Below are 8,266 nucleotides of genomic sequence, written 5' to 3'. Positions count from 1 at the left end.
CTTAAGATTTAATTCGGATACTTAATTTCATTTTTACAAAAATAATAAAATAGCTATTTGCTTTCATTCCCGATTTTCAAGTCATATTAATGTGATTTGCTGGTTAAATTATTTTTTAGAGAATTATGGTATTCCCACGTTGTTAATTATAATTGCAGTATAATTATTCGATTCTAAAAACGAAAACGTTTTTGATAGCGGACAGAGACTATCAAAACAGAGCAGAAACCAGAAAGAAAACTTTAATAAGTGGCAGAACGGTGGTGCGCGGGCTCGAGGAAGCAGCGGGTGATTCAACGCGCGTGCACATAAAAGGCAGACAGGGCGGAATTTGGCATTGAGCATGCGCCAAAACCGAAGGCGGCTGGTCGCGCGAGCACGAGACTCTTTCACATTAAAAGTTCGTGACGTAATAACAGCGACAAACACTAAAGTCGTTGCACGCTTCGATTCTTTCCTGTGCAATCTGGTGACAGTAGCCTACAGACGATAATTAGATTGGCGATGTCACCTGATGGGACTGGGTCTCGTTTTGTCAGTCAGAAGTGCAAGTGGCATTAAATAGAAGCACGTCACCAAAAGACAGAGGGGGTAAGTGACTGGAGTTTGGGCTCTTAGTTTAATAGAAGATGGTCTTTCCAGATCTTCCAGTTATATTTACTCCACTGGATTCGGTTCAAAGCTGAGAACCACATTAACCTTCGCTGGCCCTGGTGCAGTCGGTACTACTCGGCTGTAGTGTAACCCGAAACCCCCGCAGACACACCTTAAATCCTCTAAAGGGCCCAGACCCAAAGCAGCCGTGTCTGTGTTTCGTTTCTCGCAGTCGACGTTCATCTAGGTTCGCTGCAAACTTCGAGTTTACTAAGGCGGCGAAGCAACACGGCAACACATCAATTCCCTGCCTATCTTGTCCATCACGGAGCAGGTGTCCGATCGGCCGAGCAGTGTTCGTGAATTAAACAGCAGGCGCTCGAGTCAGTCGAATGGGGGGATCCTAGTGAAGTGGAATTTCTGCTACTGTACCGTTATCTATCTGTTTATAACACCCATCCATAAACACGTCATTATGGGGCTCCAAGTAGGAAGATCACTGAACAGGGCGTCTGTGCATCGCAGGCTTCTCCAGCATTATACAGTGGCAGCCATTTTTGTGCCAGTATTAGGTGGGAAAGGGGTGAGAGACAGTTGGCCAGTTAGAAAGAGACAGGGGATTATTAGGGCCTAATTTAGGGGGATAGAATGACCAGGTCGTGGTAGGCAGTTTAACCAGGACATTGGGGAAACACCCTTCACTTTTCAAAGGATGCCCATGGATCTTTTACAACTACGTAGTGTCAGGATCTCAGTTTTACATCTCATCCGAAGGATGGTGCCATTTTCACATCATAGTGGCCCTGTCACTACACTGGTATATTGGGATTTACACAGAGACCATGGGATGCGTACCCCCTGCTGGTCTCCCCAACACGTTTTCCTAGCAGCAACCTGAGATTTTCCTACTGTAGATGGTCTGCCAGCCAAGTCGTGGCCAGCCCCGAATTAGCTTAGCTTCAGGTACCTGTTATGAAGTTCATGACTCCCTTCTGATTTCTCTGCACAGTTTCATATTCACTGTGACACAGCAAATATATTGTGAAGTTGACAGATTTTGGCAGGCAGTCAACAAGCCTAAAGTTGAGACATGAAAATGTTCCAAGAACCTCTTCTGTATTTAAGCAGTCCATTCACCCATTTGTCTTCTATTCTTGAGTCTGTTGCTCTTCTCTGTTCTTTTTTTCTTTAAGATTTCATTGGTCTTTTCTCAGGTTGTTGCTAATTTATGCATTTTTGTATTTATTTTGCTATTCTTTAAAGTAAACATTCTTCATTTTGTGAGGACATCATGACACCATTTTATATTCCTATCTATCTATCTATCTATCTATCTATCTATCTATCTATCTATCTATCTATCTATCTATCTATGTATGATATAGTACATCTACAGTTAGGTCCATACATATTTGGACAGAGACAACTTTTTTATAATTTTGATTCTGTACATTACCACAATGAATTTTAAATTAAATTCAGTGGGGTGAACAAAACGATTGCATAAAAATGTGAGGCAACTAAAGCATTTTTTTTAACACAATCCAAATATTTATGGACCTAACTCTGTCTATGAATGATATAGTACATCTATCTACAGTGCATCTGGAAAGTATTCACAGCGCATCACTTTTTCCACATTTTGTTATGTTACAGCCTTATTCCAAAATGGATTAAATTCATTTTTGTCCTCAGAATTCTACACACAACACCCCATAATGACAACGTGAAAAAAGTTTACTTGAGGTTTTTGCGAATTTATTAAAAATAAAAAAACTGAGAAATCACACATTGCTCAATACTTTGTCGATGCACCTTTTGGCAGCAATTACAGCCTCAAGTCTTTTTGAATATGATGCCACAAGCTTGGCACACCTATCCTTGGCCAGTTTCACCCATTCCTCTTTGCAGCACCTCTCAAGCTCCATCAGGTTGGATGGGAAGCGTCGGTGCACAGCCATTTTAAGATCTCTCCAGAGATGTTCAATCAGATTCAAGTCTGGGCTCTGGCTGGGCCACTCGGGGACATTCACAGAGTTGTCCTGAAGCCACTCCTTTGATATCTTGGCTGTGTGCTTAGGGTCGTTGTCCTGCTGAAAGATGAACTGTCGCCCCAGTCTGAGGTCAAGAGCACTCTGGAGCAGGTTTTCATCCAGGATGTCTCTGTACATTGCTGCAGTCATCTTTCCCTTTATCTCCCAGTCCCTGCCGCTGAAAAACCAGGTATTGGCCTAGTGATGAGCTGTGCCTGGTTTCCTCCAAACGTGACACCTGGCATTCACACCAAAGAGTTCAATCTTTGTCTCATCAGACCAGAGAATTTTCTTTCTCATGGTCTGAGAGTCCTTCAGGTGCCTTTTGGCAAACTCCAGGCGGGCTGCCATGTGCCTTTTACTAAGGAGTGGCTTCCGTCTGGCCACTCTACCATACAGGCCTGATTGGTGGATTGCTGCAGAGATGGTTATCCTTCTGGAAGGCTCTCCTCTCTCCACAGAGGACCTCTGGAGCTCTGACAGAGTGACCATCGGGTTCTTGGTCACCTCCCTGACTAAGGCCCTTCTCCCCCGATCGCTCAGTTTAGATGGCCAGCCAGCTCTAGGAAGAGTTCTGGTGGTTTCAAACTTCTTCCACTTACAGATGATGGAGGCCACTGTCCTCATTGGGACCTTCAAAGCAGCAGAAATGTTTCTGTAACCTTCCCCAGATTTGTGCCTCGAGACAATCCTGTCTCGGAGGTCTACAGACAATTCCTTTGACTTCATGCTTGGTTTGTGCTCTGACATGAACTGTCAACTGTGGGACCTTATATAGACAGGTGTGTGCCTTTCCAAATCATGTCCAATCAACTGAATTTACCACAGGTGGACTCCAATTAAGCTGCAGAAACATCTCAAGGATGATCAGGGGAAACAGGATGCACCTGAGCTCAATTTTGAGCTTCATGGCAAAGGCTGTGAATACTTATGTACATGTGCTTTCTCAGTTCTTTTATTTTTAATAAATTTGCAAAAATCTCAAACTTTTTTAATGTTGTCATTATGGGGTGTTGTGTGTAGAATTCTTAGGAAAAAAATGAATTTAATCCATTTTGGAATAAGGCTGCAACATAACAAAATGTGGAGAAAGTGATGCTATCTATCTATCTATCTATCTATCTATCTATCTATCTATCTATCTATCTATCTATCTATCTATCTATCTATCTATCTATCTATCTATCTATCTATCTATCTATCTATCTATTATATAGTGCCTTTCATCTCTCCAGTGTAGGATTTCCACATTTTTGCATGGGTTTTATGTGTTTGTCTTTTATCAGGACACACTAACTTTTTTGGAGGTTTCTAATGATTTTCATTTGTTTTCACAAACTTTATTTTTTATTCTGTTTCATTCTGTTCTTTTGTTTATGTGGCATGGAAGGCATGTCACATGACCGCAATTACTCTTGTGATAAGGGTAAAGATTTTTGAACTTTTTCAAACCTTGGGATACCACAACAATGAACCGCCACCATATTTATAGCATAATTAATTCTTAAATGCGCCAATTGCTGTCATCTTTTTGCTTGTGTGTTTTGTATTACTTGTAGATTTCCCTCTGCCCCTTTCCCTCTGTGCAAATTGGGTCTTCCAGTGTACCTTTATGTGCCTTATATAAATTTCTATGCTAAGGCATTGTCTCTCCTGCTTGTGTTGTTTGTCTCCCTTTCTTGGATTTTCTTTTTAAATTTTTTCAGATTTTTTGGATTTTCTGTTCATTTAGGGCTTTTGCTTTTTGGTTTCTGACTTTGGATTTAGTTATTTTTTCTGAGTAGCCTCTTTGAGATAACCTATTCTTCTTGAATATTTTGTTGATTGCACTTTATTATAATAAGGACTGTTCTGTTAACATGGCTAGATGTATGTATGGTTCCCTTCTCCCTTGGGCTGGATTAACTGTGCAGACTGCAAGACTTCCCCTCGAGTTTGAGGGCCTGGCTTACTTTGTGGTACTGAGGCCTACTTACATGCCTGTGTTTTTTAAGTTATGTAAACTGCCATCAGAACACTGCAGATGTTCAGCAGCTTGGTAAGTGAGAATGGGAGAGCATCCACAACTTTGGATACTTTAACTGTGTTTGCCAGAGGCTGTCAATCGGTGGCCATCACTCAAGATACTGATGAACTGCAAAATGACTCTTATCCATGTCCATCTTTGGTATTGTTTTACTGTTTTTTGGTATTGTTCTGTTTTATTTCCAATTATTCTAATTTGTTTATGATTATTTCAGCAATGAATGTCAAAATTCCAGTCTAACGAGTGTTGCATTTATTTCCATTTGTCTATATCAATCAGCTTTGGCAAAGCACAAATAATACTCCTTGTAATTGTTCTTCTATTAAATTTGTGAGGTTTAATTCCAAGCTTCTCCGGATGTCTGTCAGCACTGAATTTTCTGTTTTAATTTTACTGTACTGATCAGCTGTATATTTTAGTTTTAATCTGGAAAGCACCACATACTAGTGCTTGCTGATCACACATGAAATAGACATGGATTGCCACATCTTAAATTGACAGTAATGTGTGTTAAATTATTATAATTATTTTGCCTGTACTAGAGTTTAGGGGTCACCACAGTAGATCATCTTCTTCCATATCTTTCTGTCCTCTGCATCTTGTTCTGTTACATCCATCACCTGCATGTCCTTTCTCACCACATCCATAAACCTCCTCTTAGGCCTTCCTCTTTTCCTCTTTTCTGGCACCTCTATCCTTAGCATCCTTCTCCCAATATACCCAGCATCTCTCCTCTGCACATGTCCAAACCAACGCAATCTCGCCTCTCTGACTTTGTCTCCCAACCGTCCTACTTGAGCTAACCCTCTAATGTCCTCATTTCTAATCCTGTCCATCCTCGTCACACCCAATGCAAATCTTAGCATATTTAACTCTGCCACCACCAGCTCTGTCTCTTGCTTTCTGGTCAGTGCCACCGTCTCCAACCCATATAACATAGCTGATCTCACTGCCGTCCTGTAGACCTTCCCTTTCACTCTTGCTGATATCCGTCTGTCACAAATCACATCTGACACTCTTCTCCACCCATTCCACCCTGCCTACACTCTCTTCTTCACCTCTCATCTACAATCTCCATTACTCTGTACTGTTGATCCCAAGTATTTAAACTCATCCGCCTTCTCCAACTCTACTCCCTATATCCTCATCATTCCACTGACCTCCCTCTCATTCACACACATGTATTCTGTCTTGTTCCTACTGACCTTCATTCATCTCCTCTCTAGAGCATATCTCCACCTATGCAATGTCTCCTCAACCTGCTCCCTACTCTTGCTACAGATCACAATGTCGTCAGCAAACATCATAGTCCATGGGGACTCCTGCCATTAATACAATGCAAAATATATGTGATTTGGGTGCCTGTCATAGTAGAGCTTTAATTTGAAACATCACAGAAGGTGCTACATAGTAAGTACTTTTGGACAGGTTTGTGAAGGTGGTCTCCGTCTAGCCCCCATCACCTTCACTAGTCATTTAACATGGTGTATGGGGAGCTGCTGTCATCATTTTATGGTGCTGTTTCTGTAAACTGACCGTCTTGATTTAATCCTTAACTAAGTAGATTTTGGTGCAATCCTGGTAGACTTTAATCTCTTTTTTATTCTTTTCTTCAGAGAAAGAAAAAACTATTATTTCCTGTAACATCTAGATGAATCTGACCAAGGAGACATGGCCGGCTGACATGAATCCCATGGAGAACATGACAGTAATTATTAAGGAGGAGGAGGATATTGAATGGGATGCTATCCAGCTTGAAGAGGAGAGTCTCAGCATTAAAGACGAGGATTATGAAGTGGAATCGGTGATCATCAAAGAGGAGCCTGAGGAGATGCCTTTCAGCATTGACATGGAGAAGCATGAGGTGATATACAGTGTGAATGAAGGTGACCTTCATTCAGAGTCTGTCAGAGTTGAGTTGCCAGCCCAAGCATTCAACAAACGCCTAAGGGCCCGATCAAAGGAAATTCCCGTAGAGATCAGAAAACAAGTTGTTGCTACCTATCAGTCTGGAAAGGGCTACAAAGCCACCTCTAAGGCTCTGGGACTACACCGAACCACGGTGAGAGCCATAATCTCCAAATGGAAAAAACTTGGAACAGTAGTAAATCTTCCCAGGAGTGGCCGGCCTTCCAAAATCAGCACGAGTGTACAGCATAAATTCATCCAGGAAGTCACAAATTCCAAGGAATTGCAGCCTTCTCTTGCCTCTGCAAAGGACAATGTTCATGATTCCATAATCAATAACAGACAGGACAAAAGTGGGCTACATTAGAAAGTACTAGGCAGAAACTACTGCTGACCAACAGGAACATACTCTAAGTGCTTGTGTCTCTTTCGCCAGGAAGGACCTGGGTGATCCCTAAGCCTCTTGGAGGAATATTCCATGGACAGATGAGACAAAAGTGTGTCTCATTGCATGCGGCTTAAACTAATACAACTTAACAGCGTTATATGTATAGTAAGAACATCATGACTACAATAAAACATGGGAATGGTAGTGTAATGGTATGGGGATGCTTTTCTGTCTCTGGACTCACCATATAATTGAAGGAACCATGAAGGCTGATCTGCATGCAGGAGAAATTCTTAAGGGGAGTGTCTGTTCATTTGTCCATGAGCTGAAGCAGATTAAGGTGATGCAGTAAGACGATGATCCTGTACAAAAAAGCAAATCCACACCAGACAGACCAAAAAGAGGAGAAAAAACAAAACTTTTGGATGGGCCAAGTGAAAGCGCAGAACTGTCTGTAATAGACGTGCTGTGGCAGGACCAGAAAATAGCTTCTTATGATTAAAGGCCTACCTGTGTTTTTGAATGAAAAGAAAGGAAGAGAAGGCTAAAGTTCCTCCATAGCGATGTGAAAGTCTGACAAAGTCCTTGTAACTGAAGGCAGCACAGCCAGCTTAGTGTAAAGGGGCAATTACTTTTTCACAGCCCAGCTGCTGGTGTTGCATGCCTTTATTCTTTCAATAAATGACATAAGGTGTTAACAGAAACTGTTTACCTATTTACTCTGGTATAATAGATGGTTTTGGTTGAAGACCTGAAATCTCTCAGTGTCAAAAATGATCAATACTTAAGGAAATCAGGTAGGGGTCACGCCCTTTTTCATACACTCTATATACTGATTCCAGAGAGCATATAATGGAGGTGAGAAAGCTTGCAGTGATGGGCTGTAGGCATTTTAAACAATAAGCTTCTGGACAAAAAAAGGGAACCATCCTGCTGTGCTGTGATAAAGTCTACCTAACACTACTTGTGCAAAGTCTGATGTCTCATCCAGACGATTCTTCACATAGTCGGCCTGACCCAATGTCAGAGCAGTTGTTTCAGAAGTAAGATGGAGGCCCAAAAGGTAAGGGTCTATTCAATAGGCTCAAAGCAGGAAGGTTTAGAGATGTGCCTTTTAATAAATCAAGTGTATTAATGAATAAGATAGATAGATAGATATATCTTTATTGTCATTGTCACTTTTACAAAGGAACAACGAAATTGAAGGTACAATCGACTCGGTGTGAGGAATAAGAGTTAAAAAGACAAAAAGACAAGAAGAGAGAAAATAGTAACAAACCGAATAGTAATAAATATACAAATTGCACTTGTTGACTC

At 41.3% G+C, this 8,266-nt stretch overlaps 1 protein-coding gene across 2 annotated transcripts; it reads left to right on the top strand.

Annotated features, from left to right (window-relative positions):
• The first annotated feature begins 396 nt into the window (after positions 1 to 396).
• Positions 397 to 7,653, top strand: LOC114664897 (uncharacterized). Of its 2 annotated transcripts, none has more exons than XM_028819210.2 (2): positions 397 to 591; positions 6,270 to 7,653. In XM_028819210.2, the coding sequence occupies exon 2, from the start codon at positions 6,305 to 6,307 to the stop codon at positions 6,926 to 6,928; it is 624 nt and encodes a 207-aa protein (XP_028675043.1). In that variant the 5' UTR covers positions 397 to 591; positions 6,270 to 6,304; the 3' UTR covers positions 6,929 to 7,653. The 2 variants fall into 2 exon arrangements, with proteins under 2 accessions (XP_028675043.1, XP_051783477.1); XM_051927517.1 differs by having other exon boundaries at positions 397 to 595; positions 6,276 to 7,653.
• The last annotated feature ends 613 nt before the right edge of the window (positions 7,654 to 8,266 follow it).

Source organism: Erpetoichthys calabaricus, chromosome 1 (assembly GCF_900747795.2).
Source record: "Erpetoichthys calabaricus chromosome 1, fErpCal1.3, whole genome shotgun sequence".
In the NCBI taxonomy this organism is placed as follows: domain Eukaryota; kingdom Metazoa; phylum Chordata; class Cladistia; order Polypteriformes; family Polypteridae; genus Erpetoichthys; species Erpetoichthys calabaricus.
Note: the sequence above shows the minus strand (reverse complement) of the source record. Positions and strands in the feature narration are given on the sequence as shown.

Bases quoted from the DNA above. Each gene is read 5' to 3' on its own strand.
- LOC114664897 (XM_028819210.2), top strand. From the start codon at position 6,305: ATGAATCTGACCAAGGAGACATGGCCGGCTGACATGAATCCCATGGAG.